The sequence below is a fragment of the Postia placenta genome (assembly GCF_002117355.1).
Source record: "Postia placenta MAD-698-R-SB12 unplaced genomic scaffold POSPLAscaffold_1, whole genome shotgun sequence".
Taxonomy (NCBI): domain Eukaryota; kingdom Fungi; phylum Basidiomycota; class Agaricomycetes; order Polyporales; family Adustoporiaceae; genus Rhodonia; species Rhodonia placenta.
In genome coordinates, this window is record NW_020169832.1 from 1,218,361 (window position 1) to 1,245,291 (window position 26,931).

General features: G+C 51.6%; 7 protein-coding genes across 7 annotated transcripts; 3 read left to right on the forward strand and 4 right to left on the reverse strand.

Annotated features, from left to right (window-relative positions):
* Nucleotides 1–384: 384 nt before the first annotated feature.
* On the reverse strand, nt 385–2,543 carry POSPLADRAFT_1130463 (hypothetical protein; the record flags this gene model as incomplete). The annotated part of the gene is made up of 11 exons (XM_024483958.1): nt 385–547; nt 602–842; nt 915–1,089; nt 1,152–1,265; nt 1,329–1,455; nt 1,522–1,618; nt 1,668–1,751; nt 1,814–1,982; nt 2,062–2,184; nt 2,252–2,359; nt 2,412–2,543. The coding sequence occupies 11 exons, from the start codon at nt 2,541–2,543 to the stop codon at nt 385–387; spliced, it is 1,533 nt and encodes a 510-aa protein (XP_024343993.1).
* Nucleotides 2,544–3,636: 1,093 nt separating this feature from the next.
* On the forward strand, nt 3,637–8,582 carry POSPLADRAFT_1127992 (hypothetical protein; the record flags this gene model as incomplete). Its single annotated transcript, XM_024483689.1, has 16 exons — nt 3,637–3,654; nt 3,709–3,787; nt 4,075–4,215; nt 4,271–4,338; nt 4,389–4,443; nt 4,555–4,914; nt 4,972–5,401; nt 5,451–5,928; nt 5,990–6,095; nt 6,152–6,964; nt 7,016–7,122; nt 7,172–7,213; nt 7,266–7,365; nt 7,418–7,429; nt 7,480–7,741; nt 7,829–8,582. 16 exons carry the CDS (start codon nt 3,637–3,639, stop codon nt 8,580–8,582), a joined length of 3,825 nt encoding a protein of 1,274 aa, XP_024343994.1.
* Nucleotides 8,583–9,342: 760 nt separating this feature from the next.
* POSPLADRAFT_1042461 (hypothetical protein) lies at nt 9,343–10,488 on the reverse strand (the record flags this gene model as incomplete). Its single annotated transcript, XM_024478113.1, has 7 exons — nt 9,343–9,363; nt 9,417–9,555; nt 9,615–9,756; nt 9,821–9,883; nt 9,935–10,031; nt 10,086–10,258; nt 10,314–10,488. The coding sequence occupies 7 exons, from the start codon at nt 10,486–10,488 to the stop codon at nt 9,343–9,345; spliced, it is 810 nt and encodes a 269-aa protein (XP_024343995.1).
* Nucleotides 10,489–10,686: 198 nt separating this feature from the next.
* Nucleotides 10,687–11,977, forward strand: POSPLADRAFT_1051353 (hypothetical protein; the record flags this gene model as incomplete). The annotated part of the gene is made up of 2 exons (XM_024480152.1): nt 10,687–10,868; nt 10,924–11,977. 2 exons carry the CDS (start codon nt 10,687–10,689, stop codon nt 11,975–11,977), a joined length of 1,236 nt encoding a protein of 411 aa, XP_024343996.1.
* Nucleotides 11,978–12,211: 234 nt separating this feature from the next.
* On the reverse strand, nt 12,212–16,629 carry POSPLADRAFT_1063974 (hypothetical protein; the record flags this gene model as incomplete). Its single annotated transcript, XM_024481749.1, has 19 exons — nt 12,212–12,435; nt 12,486–12,665; nt 12,720–12,853; nt 12,911–12,940; nt 13,002–13,263; nt 13,321–13,559; nt 13,643–13,930; nt 13,978–14,198; nt 14,251–14,413; nt 14,473–14,627; nt 14,678–14,784; nt 14,834–14,932; nt 14,989–15,297; nt 15,359–15,586; nt 15,641–15,862; nt 15,921–15,992; nt 16,238–16,320; nt 16,383–16,448; nt 16,524–16,629. 19 exons carry the CDS (start codon nt 16,627–16,629, stop codon nt 12,316–12,318), a joined length of 3,084 nt encoding a protein of 1,027 aa, XP_024343997.1. The 3' UTR covers nt 12,212–12,315.
* Nucleotides 16,630–19,946: 3,317 nt separating this feature from the next.
* POSPLADRAFT_1042481 (hypothetical protein) lies at nt 19,947–22,070 on the forward strand (the record flags this gene model as incomplete). The annotated part of the gene is made up of 11 exons (XM_024478116.1): nt 19,947–20,027; nt 20,080–20,187; nt 20,255–20,377; nt 20,457–20,625; nt 20,688–20,771; nt 20,821–20,917; nt 20,984–21,110; nt 21,174–21,286; nt 21,351–21,523; nt 21,597–21,837; nt 21,893–22,070. 11 exons carry the CDS (start codon nt 19,947–19,949, stop codon nt 22,068–22,070), a joined length of 1,494 nt encoding a protein of 497 aa, XP_024343998.1.
* A 755-nt stretch (nt 22,071–22,825) lies between these two features.
* Nucleotides 22,826–26,599, reverse strand: POSPLADRAFT_1042465 (hypothetical protein; the record flags this gene model as incomplete). Its single annotated transcript, XM_024478114.1, has 12 exons — nt 22,826–22,914; nt 22,965–23,227; nt 23,292–23,321; nt 23,381–24,032; nt 24,254–24,397; nt 24,907–25,083; nt 25,181–25,185; nt 25,255–25,348; nt 25,400–25,653; nt 25,797–26,401; nt 26,454–26,517; nt 26,574–26,599. 12 exons carry the CDS (start codon nt 26,597–26,599, stop codon nt 22,826–22,828), a joined length of 2,403 nt encoding a protein of 800 aa, XP_024343999.1.
* Between the last annotated feature and the right edge of the window lie 332 nt (nt 26,600–26,931).

Genomic DNA, 26,931 nt, shown 5'->3' on the forward strand with positions numbered 1-26,931 from the left:
GAGCTTGTTGACAGCAAAGAAGCGGCCAGGACTGTCGGAGGGACCGATCAGGGAGACAGCAATTGAACAGACAATGACCGCTCACCAGGCAAGCTTCCCGTGACCCAAGGTGATAAATTTTGACATACTGTCTGCCGAATGTACTCTTCTCGACTTGCATGTCGTGAAACCTACAAGCGCTCCAAGGCGGCTCAGGATGGACTTGTAGACTCGCAATGGGTAATGGGATCTCAGACTCTCAAAACAGTTGATTCTCTCTTATCTCGCGATTGCTGTCTGACGCCATCGACAAACAAATTCGGAACAAACTCGATCGTGAGGCCTCGACACATGTACAACGTGAAGGTGAATACCACGAACACTGGGCCAAGTAGAAAGTATGGCCTACTCCACCTCCGATTGGCGTTTGCGGAAGAGTATCTTCGCACTTGGCGGAGGGATGTCGTGCCAGACCCACAAAGCACCGTCCTCGAGTTTCACATCATAGTGAAGAATGATATACGCCATCATTGCTTTGAGCTCGTGAGCGACAAAGAAACGGCCAGGGCTGTTGAGGAGACTGATAAGGGAAAAGTAAGCGAGCAGGACAACGACTACTCACCAGGCATGCTTCCCGTGACCGAAGGCAAGGTAGTCTTTGGAAGTATTGACAAACTGTGTGCCAAGCGTACCATTCTCGGTGCACATATCGTAAAATCTGAATGGTACGAACGCCTCAGCATTCTCGTAGTACGTCTTGTCGGTGTGAGTCGCGGAGGACGCAGCGACAACGAGAGTTCCTTTCGGTATATATGTGCCATCGGACAAAGTGATATCCAGCAGAACCTTGCGCATCAGGGAGACTGTGAGGGGCGATGGGGAAAAAGAATGTCAGATGGGTGGTTGCCAGTGGAGTAAATGACGGGTGCACGTACCGCCGGTGACACCACACAGGCGCTGCGATTCTCTCATGAAGCTGTCTAACTTCCACATCTCTTTGATGGCATTATACGTCCAGCCATGTTCCTTGATTATATCCTCGACCTCTTCGCGAAGTGGCTGCATGTATTGGGTATGCGCAGCGAGGTTAAATAGCGCGTGTGTGATGCTCTGATCGGAACACCCAGCATAAGAAATCCTTCATTGGTAGTCACATTCGAAGGCCTACTCACATTGCTCGCCGTGTGAACGGCAGAGAAATTCGACGCCAAGATTCCCTGGACTACGAAGTCGGGGCTCAGCTTCACCTTCTGTGTCTCCTCGATAAGCCATGTAAGGTAGTCGTGCTATGAGCGACACACGAACAAATGGATCACGAAGACAATTCAAGAGCACGAAGCTGAGCGCACCGGCTTGTCTCCATGATCGTCATCGGTGTTCTGCAATCTCTGGAGACGTTCTTGAACCATTGGCTGAATACATACCGAGGCATGCCGGGTTGCGCGCTTTACCCAAGGCAGGACGTTCCCTACAATCCTACAGATAATGTAAATTTGCGGGGAGAGATAGATCTAAGAGACGCATATATGGCGAAGTACTCACCCTCTCACCCGGCCTGGCATGACATTCAGAATGTCTCTCGCTTTCGAAACGGAGAGTGCATATTCGACGAGAGTGTCCAAGAACTTTGGGTCACGGCCTTGAAATGACATGTGAGTACGGTGCAGCAGCACAGGTAGCGACCTTACATAGTGGAAGGCCGACAAAAACACGGTTGCTAGCCCGGGAAACGATGCACGCCATGGTGTTACGAACTGAAATGGCTACCCATTCTGGCGAACACACAATGAACATCCCACCCGCAAGGAATGCATTCGTCCGCCGTGACACTTACCGCCATCATGGGTGGGTAATGGCATAACCTCTGGGAAGGCGGTCTTCATTTCGTCCACGACGTCGGGGAACAGCAAGTTCAAGTTGCGGGTGAGAGGCCCACGAATCACCGCCGTATGTATGGGATGGTCAGTAATATCACGCGCAACGGTGTACTTAGAGTGAATAAACTATGACATTGCGTAAACACATAGTCAGCGAAGGCCCGTAGTAGAACAAAAACATGACGACCCGAGGCGTGGGAGTTACCTCATTCACAGCTTGGGCAAGGGAGACATGTGTGTCAGGCAATTTGCGGAGCTCCTCGTTCATGTCGGCACCGCTTACAACGACCACCCACCGGTCGAGCATGGGGACTCGAAAGACCTTGTACTGCGAGAGTCCAAGACCCAAAAACATGAGCTCTCACCGTCGAGTGCAATGATATCTCGTGCCTTACCTTGCGGTAGCCCTCTCGGAGGACCTGCCGGCCATGATAGTAGTACCTATAAGCGCCTAGGTATGACAAGATAGGTGCTGACGGGCCGATTGCTGGGATATTGTACAGCTGAACCACAAAGTGAGCATGCAGTGCGGACGATATTTGTATCAGAACTGACCGGGTCAGCTTTCCAATATATGAAGTAGAGCGAAGCCAAGAGGCCCAAGAGTGCGAAGATATACTGTGTTTTGTCTTCCATTCTACACAGATGTCGCGCATCCACGTATTGCGGGATTGGTGTGGCCAACATCTCGATATCATCGTCAATTTATAGCAAGCGATCAAGTGAAGGAGGTTTGCAGATATGACAATATGTGTGCCAGAGCTCGCGTTGTGGCGTAGCAACAGCGATGCCATTCACACGATGTGGTGCCCAAATTGTGTAGTATTAGGCTATGTAATTTCCTCAATCACATCAGTTGAGGAGTCCAGAGTCAGTCGCCAGGGAATAGAGGGGGACCGAATACGCCCCTGGGGGCAGACTGAACTATCTTCGTCCTAGAAAGACATTTCCGATGCCAGGAAAGGCACTTTGAAGGATACTTAGTGTTACCTCCAACATTCCAAGTGGCCTCTATTTCTGCTATGAACGTAGTGGTAGTGCCGAGATCAGACCCTTTAGCTGTGAGTATTTATATACAATTTGCAATGTCCGCCCAGCATCTGGAAACGAGGCCACTCCGGATGTCCCATGGCATACGATCGATGTCCATCGATCCGCGGGAAACGCGCTCCTACTGGAAAGGAATATTTGCACCGAGTGCATATCCGAGGACCCAATCCGCACGGGACATTATCGGGCGTGCGTCCTTGAAATGAAAGCAAGAACTGCACATGTGTAGTGCTCGATCCATGCGCTGCTGATCCTTGCGCGACTCAGACTGCTGCATGTGTGTGACAGGTATTCGAAATGGCGACAGAAGGATTCGATGGCAGAAGTCGCGATAAGCTTGATGTCCTTTTCCACGGACAGACCAGCCATAGAAGGAGGCACATATTTCGGATGCAAGAGCTGAATCCGATACAGAATTGCGAGGATATTGTGGACTTGCGTTGCATAGAGCAATATGTTGGTACAGCCTAGATCATACAAATGTTCGCGGAAGCAACGCGGCGGGGACGAATGGGCGTCTGGAAGCGCGGTCACGGACGAGTCACGCGACAATGGTAAATGGGCGCCAAATCGACGCGCCGGGCTTGTCGGCATCGCGATCGTCCCTGCTGTGGTCTCCCACTTCCAGCCTTCTCCGAGACAGTACTGTGATCCCGAGTAGATAAGTCGCGCTCACTCGTAGGCATCCTCCTTCCCCCAGCATCCACCACTTACACGAGAAACCGCTGTCATGGCCCCCGGGCCAATGGTAAGTCGTACGGCGGTCGGACTGAGAAGGCACAGTTAAAATGTTATGACCCAGGAAGAATCAGAGGAAGAATTTTGGCAGGAAGAAAATTCCGGAGAGAGGGACTTTTGGAAGCAGGCCCTTCATCAAGCGGGTGCGTTGTTGTTCATCAATGTCATTCCTGATGTTTGTGCGAACGCCAAGCCCTGCCTCGAGCCGAAATGCCAATCTACGACATCGTGACTATGCACGGTCACGAATGAGAATAGCTGCCCTAGATATTGGAATGAGCTGCTGCTTGCGTTCAATTCGGACTTCATTTTAACATCACCAAGAGTATATGTTTCATGGGTCTATCGGGTGTGGCATGCGATGCGAGGGGAAGCTACCGTACAAACAACTATGCTTCTGTATACTAGATGAGAACTGACTCACCCGCAGATGTTGAGGACGGGGTGCTACACCGAGCGAGATTACTCTGTACTCCGATGAGCTCACCCAAGCCAAAGTCCCCCTCGAAGAAGCGTTCGAAGCCAAAGCGGATGGCCGAAAAGGGTGTGGCCACCGATGTCGCGAGTGGCGGTACGTGCACGAACGTATAATTTCGAAACGTCGGGCCATGCATCTTGCTACCTAGTGTTCAAACGCAAGCGCAAGAATATCACGTCGTATGGTACAATGACGCAGACATCCTCGACGTCTCAGGTATGAGCGTCATATATTACATCGACATGAAACTTAACTATATTCCGAAGTCAGAAGAAGAACGGTACTACACAGCCGAAGGCAGCGATGCAGATGAGAAGGAAGGTGAGATGTTCGTTCACGTCGTCATCTAGGTTCTACTCACGAATTTTAAAGTTGAGGATCGTCAGTGTATACACAAACATCTACGAAATAACCCACTAACCCTCACCATAGTAGTGGATACGGACGTGGATCCTACTCCCCCTCAAACACAAGAATCCTCTTTCGCCTTCTCGACCCAATTTCCTTCGCGTGCGACGTCGATGACATCGGTGTCCACGGTGTCTTCTCTCTCGTCTGCATCTAGTAAAAAGCGTACGCTCGATTACGCTGATGTATTTGCAGGCCCTTCTTCGCCGGGGCCACGCGTCAGTATCAAGGCACGCAAGAAGACGCGGCAGATGGACAGCTCTTCAACATCGTCAATACCCAGAGATTCGACGTCAACGCTTCACGTACCTGCGCCACTCCGATTTCCGCCGCCTGCATGCCATTCAGAAATGGTCCCTCTCCCTCAAATCACGCCCTCGCCAAGTAAGTCGGCGGCTATCCCGGGCGTCAGACAAGTATATAGGACGGCCAGTGGTGCAGGTCGCCCAGAATCTGTCAATTCCGCCGCTACCACCATGAAGGGAGATGACCCGCAAACACCGTCAAAGGCGGCCCCATTAAATGCTTCTGCTCAAATTTCTCGCACCGACAGGCTTCGCCAGTCCATCACCATCGCGTTGCAGTCTGCATCGAAGTCATCCACCTCTGCTATACGCGCCAGCGCAGCTGACCCGGTAATTATCGCGCATTCGCGCAACGTCCAGGCGATGTTGGATGCAGAACAGGTGTCTTGGGGGGTGCAGTACGAGATCGCCCGCGGTATCTGCTCTGGCTTGTGGACTTGGCAGGATGTCACCATGGAGAAATTGGAACGACTGAGAGGACCGAACCAAATGGCAGCCCCTCGTGTTCACGCGGTTATGCTCTCGCGAGCCTCGGACAGGACGCCGGTGACTGACATGCCGCTTTGGTTGGTACACTATGCAATACGCAGGGGTAATGCGCTGATTCCCTCACAGGATAGAGCTTGATCGAGAGCAAGCCGCGCTCGCAGACGACCCAACTCGCGGACTCGGCCTGCAGGGCGAGTGGCAAGGTGAGGCCAACTGGTACGGCGGGCGCATCCAGCAGGTTGCGCGGCTCGTCAAGCAGGACAAGGGCGCACCGACACCATACACGGTTGTCCTCGAGAAGATGCTCAAGCGCAAGTCGACGCGCTTCGCCCGGTTCCTCGGCTCGCGCCGCGTACTGCAAGTTAGCATTCCGCAGGAGCTAATGCGCGGCGCCGAAGTCTCATGCGTGCGTGACTTCCTCGCACAGCGGTTCGTGCTCTGCGGAAGGGTCTTCGTGTCGTTCGCGACAAAAGAGCACAAGGTCTTCATGATGGAGACCAACGAGGATTTCGAACGCGTCGCTGATAGTCGAGGCGACCAGCATAGGATCTCGCTTGAGCAGTTTGTCGATTGGCACAATCCGCTCGCTCTCAACGCGTGGCAGGTGAGCAACGTTCACCGTTTTCGGTTCTTTCTCCTCAGAGATTGAAATGATGTTCATGAAGCCAACATCGAAATGGATTACCCGGTTCGAGCTAGGGCTCTCGACGTCGATGCCAGTTCTGCGCTTCCGTGGCGTTGGCATCGACATCGAGTATATCGATGATCTGGGTTAGCGGCCTTCATTCCTCGTGGTCCGTGTAATGGTTGCTAAACAAATCTGGCAGTTGCACCATATCATTCGTCTTTGAAGAAGGCACCCACCGAGAATATTTTCACGGATGGGTGTGGATACATGAACGGTGCCGCGCTGACAGCAATTGGGCGCCTCATCGGCTATTCAGAGCGTCCGACTGTGGTGCAGGGTCGCTTTGCCGGGTCCAAGGGCCTGTGGGCACTACATCCCGAGGACCAGGAGCCCAATGCGCTACCCAGGATGTGGATCCGCTCTTCACAGCAAAAAATCAAGCACCACGACGAAAAGCTTGGGCCCGCGCAACTAACCTTCGACCTGGTCGCCCCACCACGTATAACCATTCCCGCGCGACTCTCTATGTACACCATTATGAATCTGTCGCACAACGGCGTCCCTGATGAGACCTTCATCAAGCTTATGCAGGACGGGCTCAAGAAGGAGGTCGAGGCACTGACCACTTGGGATGGTCCACACGCTATGGTACTGTTATGGCACGCGGTCAATCAGGTGGGCCACGTTACGCTATCCAAGCTCCGTCAGCAGGCAGCTGGCGGTGCGCGAATTCTTGGATTCGGGAGAGCTCAAGATCGCGATGATTGGGAAGATGACGACGTCGACGATGGCCTGGAGGACGAGACGCTCGAGGTTGGAAGCCTTGAATATGAGGGCGAGCCCACGTCAGTGTCCGCGGCAGTCCTGGAGTTGTTGCAAGCCGGCTTCCAGCCGCTGAAGCTTCCGCTCTTGTACGAGAAGCTGAGGAAGGTCGTGGCTGACCGAATTGAAGACTATATCAGGAACTACAAGATAACAGTTCCTCGTTCCGCCGAGGCGTTCATAATTCCAGGTTGGTATCGATTTGGCCCACATTTTCCCGTGACTGTGATGTATGTTATAGATCCTTATGGTGTCCTGGAGGAGGGTCAGATCCATTTCAAGTCAACGCAGAACTTGAAAGACCCACTTGAGGAATCAAATCCAACGATCGTTACTGGTGACGTTCTAGTACGTATCGGTTGCGATCTAACGCGAGTCTTAAGACTTATTTCGGTAGATATACCGCAACCCAACGAGGGTGCCGTCAGACGTCCGGAAGGTTCGTTCGCGCAGTGCAGCCAAATTGGCGCTACTGAGCGTCCTAATATCAGGTGAAGGCCGTGAGCCATCCTAAGCTGGACAAGTACGTCAATGTGATAGTACTGCCCGTGAAAGGCAGTCGGTCGCTAGCGAACATACTGGCTGGCGGTGGTGAGTAAGGGTTGCTATTCTCAGCCTTACTAAATCTCATCCATTACCGCAGATGTGGACGGAGGTAAGACGATCTCGTAGGATGTAATCAGTAACTACATTGATCCTGTCTAGACGTCTGTACCTGCATCTTCGATCCGGATCTGGTCGACAGTTTCGAGAATTCGCCAATCAATGATCCTCCACCCGGATTCAAGGAAACATTCTTCGAAGCGGAAGGGTCAATTGAGCAGGTCTTCGGCCTCAAACAAAGGCTGGCTGAACTCGGCAACCCTTCTCAGCAGATAGAGCTAAGCAAGGTCTTACTATCTGGACTCTCGGAAGTTCCCATCGGCCTATACTCGACCATGCACGAGAACACGGCTTATGCGTTCGGGTACGCTGATCAAACTACTTTGCGTATTGCGTTCATGTAGGTTCTCGACGACTCATGCTTTGCGCCTTATACTCACTTTCCGTGGAGGTTCTGCACTGTCCTTGACTCACGAAAGACAGGTTTGAGGGTCAAGGACGGGGTCTTCAAGAAAGACAAGCAGCAATATGATAAGGAGAAGCCCGACTGCATGACGAAAAGCAGCACGGCATCAACAGTGCTCAACGGCCCTTATAAGTCAAGGCTTCGGCGACAAATCAGGCGACGCTTCGTACTGGAGACACTCCTGGACGCTGGGAGGACATTACAAAGCGAACTATTAGCTAAATACGATGGAATGCGCGCAGACCTCGCCCAACAACCTGATAACGATCTACTTAGACCTTACCAACAAGCAAGTCGTTTAGCGACTACTATAGCGACTCAGGGCCTTCGCAGCCTGCAAAGTGAAACGACCTCTATCCTGGAGCACGTCCATCGCGGTCTTCAGGCTTGGCGGTCCTTGTCCAGTAAATCCCCGCAATCCCCTGCCAAAGCTTCGCCATCCAAGTCACGTGTGGACGCGAAGGCGAAGGCGGAGAAGGGGAAACCCTACAAGGACCTCGCGATCAGCTTTATGCGCGATTTGCACAATGTCCCTCACTTTGCGGAGTTCCCTGTACGCCTAGACGCCATCTTGGCATCCTGTGCCTACCAAGAAAACCCAAAATTCGCCTTTAGTGTCGCTTTCCGTAGCCTCTGCAAGATCAAGGCGGAAGCTTCCGGCTCCGCGGCACTGTCGCGCACTTTCGCGGAGGTGATGACGGTGCCGTCGGCCGCAGTGAAGGTTCTATCCCAAACATGATTGAACCATTCTCGAGATTGTTTCGTTTTCTTCGCTTTCGTTTCTTGGTTTGACATCGCTATCCTGGAACACAACTGTATATTAGCCATTGTCATTTTTGGTTATACTCATGCTTGCTGACACCGTGATGATTCACCGTAGGCTGCCTTGCTCCCCCGTCATCAAGGTCCGGAAACGCACAAGAAAATACTCGAATGCTCTGTCTAGGTTCTCTTCCGGGATCAAGTAATTCAAGGACATGTTTATGGCTATTCTGGTGCGTTGCCAGGGATGCACGACAGCGTAGCACTACAGCGACCAGTCAGAGTGAAGCGAAGCTGGCCAGCATGCATGGCGATCCCGAAGTCCACAAGAAGATGTTTTGACGTAAGTATTAAGACCCGCGACAATACTCTGAGATCTGTTTGTCATGGCCACTCCCGGTTCGGGCAAGTGCTCCTCTTCAGCTTGCTGATGGTTCTGAGATCTGCCGAGTTAGCAATGGCATTTGGTTTGGTTTGTCTGTCGTACGAATCCCACTGATTCGAACAACTAGACGGGTCAATTCACTTCAAGATCCAGCATTGAAGAGAGAAAATGCATTACGGCACAGGGATGTTGCGACCGCGTGTACAACAGGTAGCATAGACTATGATACAGGCAAGAATACACTCATCAGCGATCTTGGTCGAACGTCTTCAACTCCGATAGGTGGTAGCAAGGGCGCGAAGCGGCGGACAACAGCGCACGAGACAACAGAGTCGGACTCGCTCGCGGGCGTTTATTTCCTTGCGAAAGTGATCTAGGGCGGTGTGTCAGCGATGTATATGCGCATATAGTGAGGCGGAGACATGCCTTGATCTTGTTTTCGCCGTCGAGTTTGTAGTTGTGCAGCGCGTCCTTCGCGACGGTCGCGCTCCCCTCGTCCATGTACTCCACGAACGCGATGTCTTTCTTCGTCGGAATGAGACGGACCTCGTAGAGGTTGGGGTATCTGCATGTCAGCAAGTATTAGCATACAACCATACATGGACCCCGGGCGATGGTACGCACTGTGAGAACAGTGCCATGAGCTGATCCTTGCTGACGCTGTCGGGAAGGTTTTGCAGAAAGAGAATCTTGTTTGGTGGGAGATATTCGTCCGGCATCTGGACGTTTGGCCGCTTCGATACTGGTACTGCCCCAGGCCCGTCCACTGCAACAATAAGTACTCCATCAGGATCACCTACTTTCGCTAAGATATAGCGGGAAGGGCTCACACTCTGCAGCCATTTTTCTCGCGCGATACTTCCGCTTGATTGGGTTCGTATACCGCGTCGATTCTGTCAGGGGGTTAGAACCAGCAAATGGGACACAGAAAACCATCCACCCACTTTTTTGTTCTATTCTATGCGCCTTGTGTTCCTCAAAGCGCGCCGCATCCAATTTTTTCACAACTGCGTCCGAACGAGTCCTTGCGAACGAGATTTGCTGCCGGACCCCACATTGGCATCCGCACTTTACGCAGAGAGCACGCAGACTCACCATCGGCTTCGAGTAGAGCGGGAAGCCCTTGACCTCCTTCAGCGCCTTCTTCGCGACGTCCGCAGACTCGAATGATACGAACGCCTGGCCGCGCATGCGCAGGTTACTATGTGCGACCACGTCGAGTACCTCGCCGTACGCCTTGAAGAGCCCACGCAGGGAGGCCTTGAGCACTGTCCACGCATATACAGTCAGCGCTCCTCTGCGCACAATCGCAGAAGCACGTACCTGGTATCTTAATTTTCTCATTCAGGTTCTGGATGTAGAGTGTCTCTGAGATGAATTCTGGCTCGGCGGGCTCTGCAGGAGCAGCGACAGACGCAGTGCCGGGCATCGGTGCAGGGGCGGCGATGACACCCTGCATGGCATCGGGGATAGCGGGCGGTGCAGCGACGTCAGCCATTGTGAGCAACTACCGTAGCGACTATGAGCAAGAGGTCGACAGTGTGTATCAGTACAGTCGAGTGCTAAGACGTTGGAGAGCATATGTGCTGGAAAAGGTAACTTTCGGTACCTGCCGAATAGTAGCGATCGCGGGCGCTTGCCTGCACAAACACCATTTCGCCACCACTCCGCCACCACTCAGGCTGCTTGACTAGCAATGTCCTCGCTATCATCAGTCGTATCAAATCTCATGCGGGCACAAATGGGGACCTCTGTGTCCGGTACAGTCACCGATGAGGATCTTGACCGACATGTAGCAGAACTCATTCTCAAGGAGGCAAAGCAGAAAGCGGAGCAGTATGGGAAGGATGGGATTCGCGCATATCTCCCCAGTGGATAGTGAGTGGCATGGTTCATACACTCTATCCGCAAGCCTATTGATAGGCCCCGCCAGCTCAGAGAGTAATGCGCCTAAGGCGAACAAACGTTTCCTGTCATCAATTATTCGGAGCACCGATGACCACAACAAGACAATCCTCCGAGCGCAAGCTCTCGCTGCACAAGAGGTCAGAGCAGAGCGGGAGGAACAAGAGCGGCGTGAGCGGCGGGCTCGTGCAGAGGAGGCGGCTGCCGCTGAACGACTTCGTCGGCTCATGGGCACCAGTGGACGGACAGACTGGGCACACAATTGGGATCGAGGTGAGAGGGCAGATCGCAAACGACGTGAGAGGAGCTGGGAGCGGCGGTCTGACTACGACGAGGACGATGACGAGCACAGGAGACATAGAAGGAGGTCGGAGAGGCGCGAGCGAGAGCACCGGCACCGCCACACGTCGAGATCGGACCCCCGTAGGGATGGCAAATCTGACCGACACGACGAGCATTCCCATCGCAATGGGAAGCAGTCTGACCGACACGACGAGCATTCCCGACGCAAGGGGAAGCAGAAGGCGAGCGCGACCGTCGAACTACATGACACGCAGTCCGCGCCGTCCCGAGCATCCTCGAAGCCGAAGGACCACGAGCTAGCCGCCGACGACTTGCCATCGCGCCGCCCGACACCGCAGGCGGAGCCCTCAGTTCACACTACTCGGTCCTCGGCAGGCTCGTCTCGATCGCCCCCACCTCCCGTATCCTCCCCTCCACCACTACCGCCTCCACCGCCTCTCCCGTCAAAGATGGACAAGTATTTCAAGGATTCGTACGACCCTCGTCTCGATGTCGCTCCCCTTGCTGTTCCATCTGTGCCTGCGACAGGCCTCATCAGTGATGATGAATTTGCGGGCTGGGACGCAATGCTGGAGATAATCCGGCAGCGCCGCGAGGACAAAGCGGAGAAGAAGGTACTTGAGCGGTGGGGCATCGGCAAGGACAAGAGTAAGGACAAGAAGGTCAAGAAGGGCGACGATGATGCTGCAACACGCTGGTCCCAGGACAGCCTCATGGAGATTCAGTACAAGAAGAGGGGTTCTGTGCGAGAGTGGGATCTCGGGAAGGATGGACTGTAGAGCAACAACTATACCCGTGTCCTATTGGTACTTGAATCCCTTATGTACAGTATGTACCATTTCCTATAATTGTCATTGCTAGCCGCCTTTTTGTTCAGAACACATCTGTGAATCATCTTGCACTTCGGCTCACGATATCAATATCACATTACACGAACGCGACGTGCTATATGACCATCACATGACGGCGAAGGTAGATACGATGCAAACTCCTGCCCACATATTCTATTTTTTGTAGTTCGCGTCATCATAAATCATACATCCTGTAGCTATACACGCAGTCGCCAAACTAATCTATATCAAGACCAGTACAACATGATCATGTACATCCGATTTTATCACTGGCCAACAATCCGACGTACAACCAAAGTTTCATCTACGTTCAGTTGAGAGACTGCAGCAGAGAAGTTATTGGTGTTGCGAGCAGCACATTGACGGAAGAAGGATAACAGATGCTCCTAAGCAACGGGGTCAGCCATAGCCTCAAGAAGTACATGGTGTCACGAACCCTCATATCCATTTGAGATACTTGGTCATTTTTGAGGTCTTCGTCATCGGGCGCGTCCAGCATATCATCGTTGTCAAAGGGCAAGCCGCTAGGGGCTCCCAGCATGTCTGAGAGAAAGGCCATCTCATTCGGACGCAGGCCACCGTTTATTTCATCAGGGTCCTCGGCCCATTCGCTGTCCTGCAGGCCGAAGGTCAGCATTTTTCGGCCTCCATGGATGATGAGGTTACGTACCCCGTCATCCGAACCGACGTCCGATGCAACCTTACCCAACCCCTTTGATGCCGCTTCCCCGTCTGCTTGCAGATCATGGAGGAGCAACTTGAGAGCTTTGACGGGGAACGGAACAATAGTAAACTCTGTGGGCACTGCAAAAGGGGATATATGTGAGCTAAGTGCATAAGCTTTCGTAGCGCACGGCATACTGCTCTTCGTTTTCGACCTCGTCATGATGACTGGATTTGACGATCAGTCCTGCTCACCTCCAGGATGACATACGCGCTGGATATCACTCACCATTCCTTGTTTCTGGTTTGATAATCAAATCGCCCTTTACGGTGATGCTTTGCAGACTGGGGCGTTCTGAAGCATACAAGGAGCATAATGCCAGAGTGCTGACACGCTGGGCCCAGAAACCTTGGAAGGTCTCCTCATTCTCACACCAGGTTTGGATTAGGATATCGAGCCCGGAACGGCCCTCGCCATTCATGGATTCGAGAAGAGAGAGTACTGTGTCGCGTTGATTATTAATGAGGAACGCAAACGGGATGACCAGACTCTGTTAGGGTAGCATTGTAAGCCCGAATGATCACAATCACGCAAATTGGTAGCGTACCTGAATAAACGTAGCCGTCTTGGCGGACTTCATGCGATTGATCATGGCTTGCAGCAACTCAGGTAGTATCGGGAGCACGGCCTCTCCCGCTCTACGCAGGAGGTGGATGATCAGATCACCAATCACCAGTCCTCCAGATTCGTCCTGACTTTGCATTTGCTTAGCGATGACAGCAAGCACAGAGTCGAGACCCGATTGGCCGGTGGTTGGGTCTGACCATGTCCGCAGCTGTGTAAAGTCTTTCCGGATGATAAGCGTGAGGCAGGTAATGCCGTTCTATATCGACATAAATACACGATTGCGTGCGGGGTGTTTGGGTAACTCACTTGAATCACCTCACGATCTTCGACAGTCTTCATCGCAAAGAATAGACTAGGTGCAAGCATACCCAAGAACCCTTCACCGAGACCAGTATCTGGTGCGCCCCGAACAAGGCTGCACGCCAGATCAATGGCGGCACCTGTGATCCAATGTTCCGCCTCAGTTGACGCCATGATAGCATTACAAAGTGGGGGCAGCGCCTGCTTTATAGCAGTCTCATAGACTCCCTGGGCAGGAGAAGCAGTCACGGAGGCCAGGATCTCCGTTAGAACAGAGATGATGAGAGGATCTATGGTACGGTGAGAGCACAGTCGAGCAGGCCTACGTGTATCGCACCTTTGTTGTTCTTCATCCACACGTCGAGGCAAGCGACTACAAGCGAATTTGCGAGGTCAGGAGTCATCCATTTTCCCCCATCTATCTCCACAATCACGGACAGACTCTCAAGGACCAGGGACAAGGTATCCTCGGAAGTGACTGTTAAGAAAGGTCCAACAGCCTTTGCGATGCGCGGTATAACGGGTACGAGCAAGGCGTCATCTATGCCCTGACAGAAGCTGTCCGCGTGTGAGATGCAATGTAGAATGAGCAGCTTGTGCATAGACGTACTTGTGGATCGCTTTCACGGCAGAAACCTTGATGGGGATGTTGGCCTCGCCAGCTTCTAGAACTTGCACAGTAGCATGCAGGTATTGGCCAGCCAATTGTTCGGGCAGTACTTTGGTGTACTGGCTGGCGAAAACAAATGCTCGACCCTGCAAGAACGGACAATCTACGCCGCCGTATGTTGTATCCTCAATGGTGCGTCGTATAGGCTGAGCTAACTCTTACCTGAGAGTCCGAGAAGATTCGGGATAACGTTAACTAGGAGAGTTTCGACATCGGTTGGCTTCGGGTTCCCCATGTCCACCTCGTCGTCGATGTACTCAAGGATTTCATCGGCTTGCGAACCTATTGCAGCTAACATGGCCTCCAAGGGTCGCCACCTGAACGTTACTAGTTAACATCATGTAATCATATCAATTACTTAGCTTACCAATTTGTATTACCAGCACTCCGAGCACCATCTGATTGCGTCGTGATTTCCTGGATTACTTGATGCATGGCAATCATCGCTACCGGGCGGTAGCCTTCGACCAATGACTAATAGAGGCATGAGCCTGATCGTCGACATCATAAGAATAGGCTATACCGCAAGCATGTCCAGTCCCGCTAATCGAACGCTGAACGCGAGCGTATCTTCTGCTTCCTGAGCAACGAATGCGTTGGCGTTGCTAAGCCATTCTTCTTCCTTCAACATCAATGAGTACGGCAGAATCCCCGCGATGCACCAAACGTAGGACTTACATCATCCTGCGTGACTTGTATCCAATTGATTACTGCGGCCAATAGGCCTTTGGTATTTTCGCTGACGAACCATTCCTTTCCTCTGGCATGTCTCGTGATACCCGACAAGAAATCGACAATGGCGCAGAAGAGCTGTGGGAGCCCAGTAGACTCACTTTCGGACGGAGCAGGAATTGAGTCCTCAGCAAGGAGATAATAATGTACAAAGGTAGAGTAGAGCGCATTGAGATGATTGAGGGACGCAGTTAGGAGGTCGCCGTTATACGGTATCAAGACACGATGGAACGGAGCTTGCACTGCATCGAGGGCCTGACATCACGCGTCCCACTTAGTTCAATCGCCAGCGTAACGGTGAAAGGGAAATCTGCACCTTGTAGATCTGGAAACGTAGAGCAATACCATCCCAATTTGATGAGTTCTGGACGTCTTGCCTTGGATCCGTGCTTAGAATAATTTTGAAAGCGTCCAGCCATGGAGGCAAGATAGACTCGACGGCTTCTTTCACGGCCGCAGGATACTGACTCTTGACCATGTACAACGTCTCCACACAACTACGGAACACCCCAACAGCGCGCGCGCGCGTTAACAACGAATGTTGCTGGACGATTCAGTCAGCCTGCGTTGGGATCATTCATGTGAGTAATGGTATTACCTCAGCAGCTCCAAGGATGTTGAGTAACAGAGGCATCAGCTGTCGAAGTACAGGAAGGATTTGGTCTTCTGTCAAATCTGTCCTGATGATCTCCAGCAAAACCTGCATAGCACCATGCACAGATGGAGGCGAATTGGAGGAAAGAAGAGCGATCACAGAGTCTAAAAGATCTGGCCAATCGTCAGGCCAGTCACTGTTGGCCACTTTCGACACGATTTGAGCCTGTGACATTCCGACGAATCTCAGTAGTCTGCAAAACAACACGAATTTCGGAACTTACACAGAGGGACCTAATTTTATTCTCTGGATCCGATAGACCGTGAAAAACTGCTTGACGGATTTGTACTTTGACCTGTGACCATAAGTGAGTAAGCGCAACGACCAGTAGACTGAACACAACATGGCGGCCCGGACTGAATCACAACGGAAATGTTGAGTCGAGACCAAGAATTCACAACTGTAGGAATCCAGGTAACGCGTGCAATCACCACGAGGAGGTAGACAGCGTGCGATCGAAGGCAATCGGATGTCTCATCGCATCGTCGTTGTTTCCGACCGAAGATGTGGTGAAGACAGCGTATTAGTATGAAAACACACCTCGGCTGTGGCACCTGGCCCTTTCCACTGCGGCAGAGCTGGAGACCATCGTTCATTCACGTATCTCCGTAACGTGATGCATGCTGAGTGCTGGAGTAACATGGGCTGTCATCAAGTCACTGTGGAACGTCGGAAGGGGGTAAACTTATCTGTCGCAGCCCAGTATTCAAATCTTGGATGAGCAAGACCTGTGCTAGCTTCAAACCCGTATCTAATACGCGTCAATCATGCGTTGCCACAAATGCGAAGTCAGACAGCGAAAGGCGGTTGGAGGATATGAACGAGCCTGGCGTGGTGAGTAGGTCGCTAAGCTTCAGTTCTGCAGAAATACGTGTTGTGGGGTTAGAAGAGAGAGTTGCCTCGAGGCATTGTGTGATTTCATCCAAGGACATTGTGATGCGCGAAGAGGTGAGAGGAGAAACGTTGTCACTGTGACGTTTCGACGCGTCAAAATACGCGTTGCGTCACAATCGCAATGTCACAGATCCTGTGCACGTGATGCGCGTCCGGACTCGATGTTTACTTTGTTTGTTTACCTTGTTCAGCTGTCTTCGCGCCTTTCTCGCTAAGTACGTGTATTTCTCAAAAAATGGACTACCTGCCGTATCTTCCTCGCGCTCCCCGTAGAATACCTGCCCTGCATGACGATGCCGCATCTCGAACAGCTTGCAAAGAACTTTCTAACACAGGGCAATGTTCGAGAAACCAACGCTGCAGGTTCAGTCATACCATCATCGACGCCGAGCATCTAGAGTCGCTTGTTCAACGAAGTATTGGAATATCACCGACCCGGCTGGTGCTAGAATACATGGGCGAACCCACCCTCGAATCTGACCTGCCTTCTCAATCTTTCCCTCCTCAACATTGGCGAGCCAGCCTAGTCGGACATGCAAAGCAACACTCGGCGAATGAGTTAAGCCTGGTCGCAGCTGTCAAACAACTCGAAGATCGGGCTCACATCGCTGGAATCTTGACTCCTACGAAGCGCCTGGTGAGGAACTGCTTATCTCGCCCATAAGCTAGAGACTTTCGCTGCTAAGTGACCCGAATGTATGCAGTCGAGGATCAAAACACTCTGCAGTATGAAGGCAGCGTCCCGCTGGGATAAGAGACTGTCCGTGGCCTTTGATCGAATTCAGCATCAGCTTGTAGACATGTTACGCGTCCACAAGATCGTCGGGACTACATCTTGCTTGCCACCAATCACATACTTGAAGGCTGTATACGATCTTGATCAAACATCCGGAGGAAGAGAGTGGAAGATTACTCTGTATGCCAGGGCCCACCAACGGCAAATAGAGATCTTTCCTGTGCCCCTCTTTGTCAAATCCTCCACCTTAGACGAAGCAATGTATCTCATCGAACTGGGGTGCTTCTTCTATAGGAGTGGGAACGTAATTCATCCTGCTGTTGCTCAGGCCCCCAATGTCGAACCGCCTCCTAATGATGCGCCCGCTACTCTGTCGACGCCAGCCCCTTCGCCTTCCGATGCTCACGATCCTTCTATTGTCCCACCCATCGGATTGTCATTGCAAGCCTTATCGCCTCAATCGGACACCAAGGCCTGCGACCTCACTCGTGGCTCGCCGTCAAATGGCAGAACATTTTTAATGGCTGTTGCGCTATTCAACCTTGTCCTGTTTCTGGTTGGCTGGCTGGTTCGGTCGCTGCTATTAGCGCTGTGATCCTCATTTGTCCATCATTCGCTGCAGTTCTCAACTGGTTTTAATCGGCATTCTTTCTGGCCTTGAGTTGCCCCGCAGTCACCGCCGCCTCTGTTTCACGTCTTCACGACGCCGTCATAAATTCATACAAATTATGTTGTCACATGTTCTTGATGTATGTCATCCGGTCTATATTTATAATCTACATACTGCATGAACGACTTGGAATTCTTGGAAAACTTCATAATGACCATCGCAGGTATGTCAGTGGAATTTATCAGCATTAATTCATGCAGTTTTCGGTGTACTTCATATCTAGAATGGTCGTGTCCTACGGCGTGTTCCCATGATATCATTCAAGCGGTATCGAGGTTCGGCTATGTGGTAGGCTCTGACATAACCTGCAGCAAGATCTCTGGGTTCGCCTAGCACTTTGCTGACTCGAACTAATAACTGACGACGCGATGCTCTACGCGACCTATGTGATGTCTACGTGTCGATAACCTGAGCTAAGCCGTTGTATTACTCTATACTGTGGCTCGGAGACAAGTGACTGTCCATTGGACCTTAACCAGATTGAAGAACAAGCCATGGTCTCATGAATCACCGCTTGTGAAGCTGGTGTGGCTAAAAGTGAGAACCAGTGGTAAGACAGTGTCACGCAGATGTAATGTAACCCGAGGGATGCGAACATCGCCTTTATAAATACTGATCGCAAATCGCGCGGTCAGCACGGATTGTTCTTATCGGCCGCATTCAACAACATTGCTCACCACATTTGGCAGCTTGGGAAGCAGTGCGTGCTGTCCGAGTCGTACCAAGTCAGTTATATTCCACATAGGTAATCAGCGGCATTGTCCACCATGCCAACAATGAGAGCGCGATTTACAGGCTTGACTGATGGACTTGGAAGTAGTTTCCTGGGAGCAACTACTGAGTGCTGCGGTACAAGGGATGAACGAGCCGTCGATCGCTGCGCACATCTTGGGGAAAGGTCGCATAGCTACCAAATGTTAGCTACGTTCAGTCCCGAGTTCCATCACGCAAGTACTACAGTATCCGCCATCTGTATGAGTGAAACCATCTAGTGCCCGTCAGATTCGTTCTTCTGACACCGGAGATATACTGAGTCAAAGAAGTTGTACGTCCCAACACTTAGCGACAGTTTCTTGTGAGTGTCATAATTGCTGAGGGAGGGATACCCACAAGTGAGCGGTGACTCATCTAGGTGGGATCGCAGTACTGTCTCGGAGAAGGCTGGAAGTGGGAAAGTGCTGAGATAGCAGGGACGATCGTGCCTGGTCACTTTGTCGCGTGCGTGACCACTACGTGACCGCGCTGACAAGCGCACATTCATCCGCGTTTGCTTCTGTTTGCTTCCTCGAATCGCGAACATTTGCTCATCCTCTAGGCCTCTTGTACTGGATTCAACTTCTGTATCCGGTTTATGTGCCTGCTTCTATGCCTGACCTTTCCGTGGAAGACGGCACCAAGCTTATCGCGACCTCTGTCATCGAACCCTTCTGGCACCATTGCGAATCCCTGTCACACACTTGCAGCAGTGTGGGTCACGCAAGGATGAACAGCGCACGGAACGGGCGCCACACACGTGCCTTCTTGCCGTTGTATGCCATAGGTCATCCGAAGACGGACATTGCAAATTTCCTGTATACGTCTACTACTGGTACCCAGAGTACTCTCGTAGCAGGAATTAGGGAAGTGTCACTACCCCTCGAAGTGCCTTTTCCGGTGTCGGAGATATCTCCCTCCCGGGGGCGTATTCAGTCTTTCTCTATTCATTGACAATTGGCCTTCGATTCTTCAACCGATGTGATTGAGGAAATTACATAGCCTAATACTACACAATTTGGGCACCACATCGTGTGAATGGCATCGCTGTTGCTACGCCACAACGCGAGCTCTGGCACACATATTGTCATATCTGCAAACCTCCTTCACTTGATCGCTTGCTATAAATTGACGATGTTATCGAGACGTTGGCCACGCCAACCCCGCAATACGTGGATGCGCATCATCTGTGTAGAATGGAAGACAAAACACAGTATATCTTCGCACTCTTGGGCCTCTTGGCTTCGCTCTACTTCATATATTGGAAAGCTGACCCGGTCAGTTCTGATACAAATATCGTCCGCACTGCATGCTCACTTTGTGGTTCAGCTGTACAATATCCCAGCAATCGGCCCGTCAGCACCTATCTTGTCATACCTAGGCGCTTATAGGTACTACTATCATGGCCGGCAGGTCCTCCGAGAGGGCTACCGCAAGGTAAGGCACGATATATCATTGCACTTGACGATGAGAGCTCATGTTTTTGGGTCTTGGACTCTCGCAGTACAAGGTCTTTCGAGTCCCCATGCTCGACCGGTGGGTGGTCGTTGTAAGCGGTGCCGACATGAACGAGGAGCTCCGCAAATTGCCTGACACACATGTCTCCCTTGCCCAAGCTGTGAATGAGGTAACTCCCACGCCTCGGGTCGTCATGTTTTTGTTCTACTACGGGCCTTCGCTGACTATGTGTTTACGCAATGTCATAGTTTATTCACTCTAAGTACACCGTTGCGCCTGATATTACTGACCATCCCATACATACGGCGGTGATTCGTGGGCCTCTCACCCGCAACTTGAACTTGCTGTTCCCCGACGTCGTGGACGAAATGAAGACCGCCTTCCCAGAGGTTATGCCATTACCCACCCATGATGGCGGTAAGTGTCACGGCGGACGAATGCATTCCTTGCGGGTGGGATGTTCATCGTGTGTTCGCCAGAATGGGTAGCCATTTCAGTTCGTAACACCATGGCGTACATCGTTTCCCGGGTTAGCAACCGTGTTTTTGTCGGCCTTCCACTATGTAAGGTCGCTACCTGTGCTGCTGCGTCGTACTCACATGTCATTTCAAGGCCGTGACCCAAAGTTCTTGGACACTCTCGTCGAATATGCACTCTCCGTTTCGAAAGCGAGAGACATTCTGAATGTCATGCCAGGCCGGGTGAGAGGGTGAGTACTTCGCCATATATGCGTCTCTTAGATCTATCTCTCCCCGCAAATTTACATTATCTGTAGGATTGTAGGGAACGTCCTGCCTTGGGTAAAGCGCGCGACCCGGCATGCCTCCGTATGTATTCAGCCAATGGCTCAAGAACGCCTCCAGAGATTGCAGAACGCCGGTGACGGTCATGGAGACAAGCCGGTACGCTCAGCTTCATGCTGTTGATTCGTCTTCGTGATCCATTTGTTCGTGTGTCGCTCATAGCACGACTACCTTACATGGCTTATCGAGGAGACACAGAAGGCGAAGCTGAGCCCCGACTTCGTAGTCCAGGGAATCTTGGCGTCGAATCCTCTGCCGTTCACACAGCGAGCAATGTGAGTAGGCCATTGATTGTGGCTACCAATGAAGGATTTCTTATGCTGGGTGTTCCGATCAGAGCATCACACACGCGCTATTTAACCTCGCTGCGCATACCCAATACATGCAGCCACTTCGCGAAGAGGTCGAGGATATAATCAAGGAACATGGCTGGACGTATAATGCCATCAACGAGATGTGGAAGTTAGACAGCTTCATGAGAGAATCGCAGCGTCTGGGCGTTAATTCCGGCGGTACGTGCACACGTTATTTACTCCGCTGGCAACCACCAATCTGACATTCTGTTGCTGACATTGGTCCTCACAGTCTCCCTGATCCGCAAGGCTCTGCTGGACATCACTCTGTCCGATGGCACATATATACCTAAAGGAACTCTCATCGTTGCTGCGGCCTTCGCGACTCATACCGACAAGACGTACTACGAGAATGCTGAGGCGTTCGTACCATTCAGGTTTTACGACATGCGCGCCGAGAATGGTACGCTTGGCATGCAGTTTGTCAATACTTCCAAAGACTACCCTGCCTTCGGTCACGGGAAGCATGCCTGGTGAGTGGTCGTTGTCCTGCTCACTTACTCTTCCCCTTATCAGTCTCCTCAACAGTCCTGGCCGCTTCTTTGTCGCTCACGAGCTCAAAGCAATGATGGCATACATTATCCTGCACTACGATGTGAAGCTCGAGGACGGTGCTTCCAGGCCAGAAGATGTATGGGTCTGGCACGACATCATCCCGGCAAACACGAAGGTACTCTTCCGTAAACGGCAATCGAAGGTGGAGTAAGGCCATATTCTGATTGGTCCATTGTTTATGGTATTCACCTTCACGTTGTACCTGTGTCGAGACCTCATGATCGAGTCTGTTCTTAATTTGTTTGTTGAAGGCGTCAGAACGCAATCGACAGATAAGAAAGAATTAGCTGTTACGAGAGCCTGATATAATTCCCATTTCAAATTGCGAGTCCACAAGTTTACCCTGAGCAGCCTTGAGATGCTTGTAAATGTCAGAATGTCTGGTTTTGGTCGAATCCCCCTAGTAGATTGAATTAGATTCTGGGCATGTCTGTCCTCCCGCGTCACCTGTACATGACACCCCTCCCGAACCCGACATCCACTACCCGTTAATTACAATTGCAAAAGTATGCGATGATCTCTGAGTGGACCAACCTCGCTAAGTGTTTGGTAGGACCAGTTGAAGATGCTCTTTGGATATTTATGAAGTGAGTTTCTACATTCGGTTCTCGCGTCTTCAAGTTGACAAGTTGAAGTTGAACGCGCATGAGGTGTCTGTCCTCGGCGGAGATGTTTGTCCTCGGCGGGCTGAACCGTAACGGTGGAACGATTTGCTAATTTACACAGCGTACCCCACGGTGTGCCATATTGGCAATGATGCTTTTCCGGGTCTCCGAGAATATTGCCGCCCGATGGCTGTTACGCTGTTCGACCCCTTGCTGTTTCTGGTTGGCTAACTCGGTGCTTGAACGCTGTCAAGACTCAACTGCACTGTGGCCCTCAAGCCACAATTTGCTCCTGCAGTCTTCACTGCCTCTGCTTCATGTCTTCACAGGCTGTCACGATCTCATGCGAGTAACAGTGTGCGAGTCTCATGCTCTCGTATCTTGTCCAGACTATACTTTCATTCCACATGCTACTAGTATCATCTAGAACGACTACGTACTATGAGGCTTCCCCATGATCTCGTCCAAGCGGTATCGAGGATTGATCATATGAACTCTGACATAACCTGCAGCAAAGCTCTCAAACGCATCTCTAGCTTCGCCTTCGCCTAGTACTCCGCGGATTCGCTCCACTGCGGCGAGTGTGTCGCTAACAACCTCTCGCAGAGTATCAATTTCTCTCTTTCGCGTTACGCAAGCGCGCTCGTGAATGTAGTTGTCCGTCTCCCCGGAGAGTTCTTCTTTGTAGAAGGATAATATGTCACTGGAAATATAGACCGGTTAGCCTCAGATTTATCATGATGCTATTTATGGTGACCAGCACTTACTTCACGTAGCTCACGTAGAGCATCACATCGCTACCCGACATGTAGAGGGAGTTAGCGATGTCTGTGCGGACGCAGCTTATGTGACTTACGGTATTGCTTGTATGTATGCCTTGACATCTGGGAATTGCTGCTTATCCCAGATAAAGCAAGCGTACGCTTCCGTGGTCGCTGACATGCTCCGCTTGTACTCAACGTACGAAAGCGTCCTTGATGCGCTATGTACGCTTTCGCGTTCGAGTACTGATGCATTGACGTAGCGGAGGGCGGAAACGAAGATGGTGTTCGCTGAAGAGACGGGATAGTGGACCCACATGCCGGTAAGAATTTTAGTGAATTCCCCAAGAAACCCACGTTCATCCTGAGAAGAGCCTACAGAGATCTTTTGAAGGAGCTCGTGGAATGATAGTGACTCGAAGACGACGGGATCATCCAGTGCCAAGACCAAGGTTGTGAACAGTACAATTTGAATCTTGGTCTCGATTGAAGAAATATGCCCGTATGCACTGGTAGTCCCCGTAATAGCTGTTTCAATGTGTTGAATGCCGACATACTGACCGAGACCCCACGAGGCAATGGTTTCGTGTACACACGCTTCCAGCTCATGGTCTCGTTCATGTACCGTGGGGAACGATGCGTGGATCTCATCTAGAAACTCCGCGATGACGGCTCGAATGTCATGCGTTGCCGCCTGCTTTCGGAAATGACACGATCCAATGTTCGACAAGTCATTGAAAGCCCAGTCTAATAATGAATAACAAATCTCACCTCTCCAAGCGAGTCCGGTCTATCGGCGTATAGATACAGAGCGGCATGAACCTTCTCCTGGCTGTGGGCAACGGGCTTTGTCATTAGGATGTACGTGACTTGCCAGACGAGCTAATACGTGCCCAGCTGGGTCGAGGATGATTTGAGACATCGGTATGGAATGTTTGCAGAGTAACTCCCTTTCGTGCCTTTTGTACCAACGGCTAGGGATTCAAACGCTCGCGTCGCCCTTGTGACCATATCGTTCTCCCGATGATCCCGGACTGCCATATGTTGTCTCGCAGACAGGATAGCCATCGTATTGCCGCACACTACACCTCGGAGACTATCAGTTGCCGATCCTTGATATCGGTCATTGTATAACAGGTCACAGCCGCGTCCAGAACCGAGGAGCCAGTGGCGTAGCAGTGTTGGGCAGACATGATGCTTCAAGGGCGGTATGAGCTCTACCTGGTACTAGCAATAGCCTGAGTCAGTGCATGGAGACTTCTCATTACGAACAACGTCATACCATCGCTCACAATATCAATATTTGCATTTATGATCCTCGTAGAGACAAGTACATGCCGTCGTATCAACCAGTTTTTATCGATTGCAGTGTGCTTCGGATAGTCAGTGGCATTTGTGAACAATGTGATGAAATTGATATATAGGGAAGATCCATCAAACATAATTACGGAGTGCAAGGGCTAGATGCATCTCCCCTACCTAGGGGCGCGTGCATTGTCCGCCTGAGAACTGTAAGGCATTGACACCTAGCGCTGGACTAGTCTTGAGTGCTTCCGTCCGAGGGCGCGGAGCCCATTGTTGAGAGCTATCGGAGGCTCGTCTACACTCTACTTGTACCTACGTTGTGTGGAGTATAAACCCGTCGATTTTTTTAAAGGGCTAGATGCATGTAAGAGGCTAGTCTCGTAACCAGACGTTAAGTAAGGGGGGAGCGGGATACCCTTGAGGGGGTATCCGTCCCACCCCGGCGCTTGACGCGCCTGCAGCGCGTCTTGCCCACAAGGCGTTCCGTTAGAGCCTGTTCGGCGACGGAGTTCGCGCTTTGCTTAACTTAGGCGCGCGCGCAAAGCTTGCTGATACATCAGTCCCGAAGCGCTGTGCCACAATGAACGTACATTTTCTACATTCATGATTTTATCATTTCGGTGCCATGGGGGCATTCACAGGGACTATATACACTCTCACATACCTTTTGGGATTTGAAGTAAAGATGTGGAAGGCTGTACAAGGTGGTTTGAGCAACTCCCTGCCCCCCATAGTATTCTGCAATCGCGTCCAGATCTCTGTGGGAAGGCATCCAATACTACATCAAACTCTATCAATAATATAGTCACCCCCGATAACGTCCTTCAAACGGTAGCGAGGATTGCCTGTATGGACTCTGATGTAGCCCGCGGCGAAATTCTCGAACGCAGCTCGTGCCTCGCCTTCGCCGAGAATGTCGCGAACCCGCTCTACAGCACGGGCCGTCTCGTTGATGAGGTTGCGAAGGGTGTCAGGGATAGATTTTCCAGTCACATACGCGCGCTCATGGATGTAGTTTGCAGTCTCTCCTGCAAGCTCCTCTTTGTAGAATGACAAGATGTCGCTGCAAGAGCCATGAGTCTATAACTCAATAACTTCTAGGGATGCGCTTACTTCACATAGCTGACGTATAGCATAGCATCGCTATCAAACCAACGGACATTAGCATGAAAGCCGTTTCAGGACACTCTTATGAAGAACACATACGGGATTGCCTGCATATACACCTTGACATCGGGAAAGCGGGCCTTGTCCCAGATGAAACACGCATACGCTTCGGTGGTGGCGGTCATGCTCCGTTTGTACTCCACAAATGGAAGAGCATGAGAGCGCAGCGTCGTCACGTCAGTCTCGTTCTCAATGATGGATGCGTTCACAAAGCGCAAGGCGGACGCATAAATGGTGTTTGCCGAGAAGCCAGAGTAATGGTCCCACATTGACTCCAGGATCTTCGTGAACGCCCCGAGCATGCCGGCCTCGTCTTGAATCACGCCGGTGCACATGCGCTGGTGGAACTCGCGGGTTGCGAGCGAGTCGAAGACGACAGGGTCGTCCATGGCGATGATGATGATGGTGAACAGCGTAATCTGCACCCGCGTCTCGAAGTTGGCGATGTGACTGTACGCGGTGACTGTGAGGATGAGGCTGGTGACAACGTATGGCCGTAGGTGCTCCTCGTTACCCCACGTCCGAACAATATCAGCAACGCGAGCTTCAAGCTGCGGGTCGCGCGTGAAGTTCGGCAATGGAACCTGGACCTTATCGAAAAACTCGCGTATGATGTCCTTGCAAAGCGTGATCGTAGACTGTGACTGATGTAAGCGGCAAGTTGGACGTGATTAAAGCAAAGTAAATGCGACTGACCCCTTTGACGGGCTTGGCGACTAGCCCCGCGGTGATTTTCTGACCTTTGGCGGTGGAAGTGGTGCTATCGACATCGTTACATTACATTCAGCAAGCAATGTAATGGATGGCGATGCTCACTTCACGAAATCACTGGTAGGAGACATTTTGCTATGCGTTCCTGCGATTGATGTGCAAATCGAGTTGGGAGAGGATTGGTTCATGGATGGTGGAGCCTCCAATGCTTATATAGGTCCTTGCAGCGGAAAAATAGGACGGCCGAGACCTGCTCAGATAGGAACAACATTGTGCGTACGTTGGGTCAGTCCACACCTCAGAATGCTGACTCAGAGTCCGCCGCGGACTACATGGAGAAGCGCGCACTATTTGCTCTACCAGAGCTAGTCGGGACACCATTAGACTCGAAAGCGGAGTATCGACGTCAGGGCAGGGAAGCATGGAAATGCCGATGTCGATGCGCTTTTCTGAAACGCAGTGC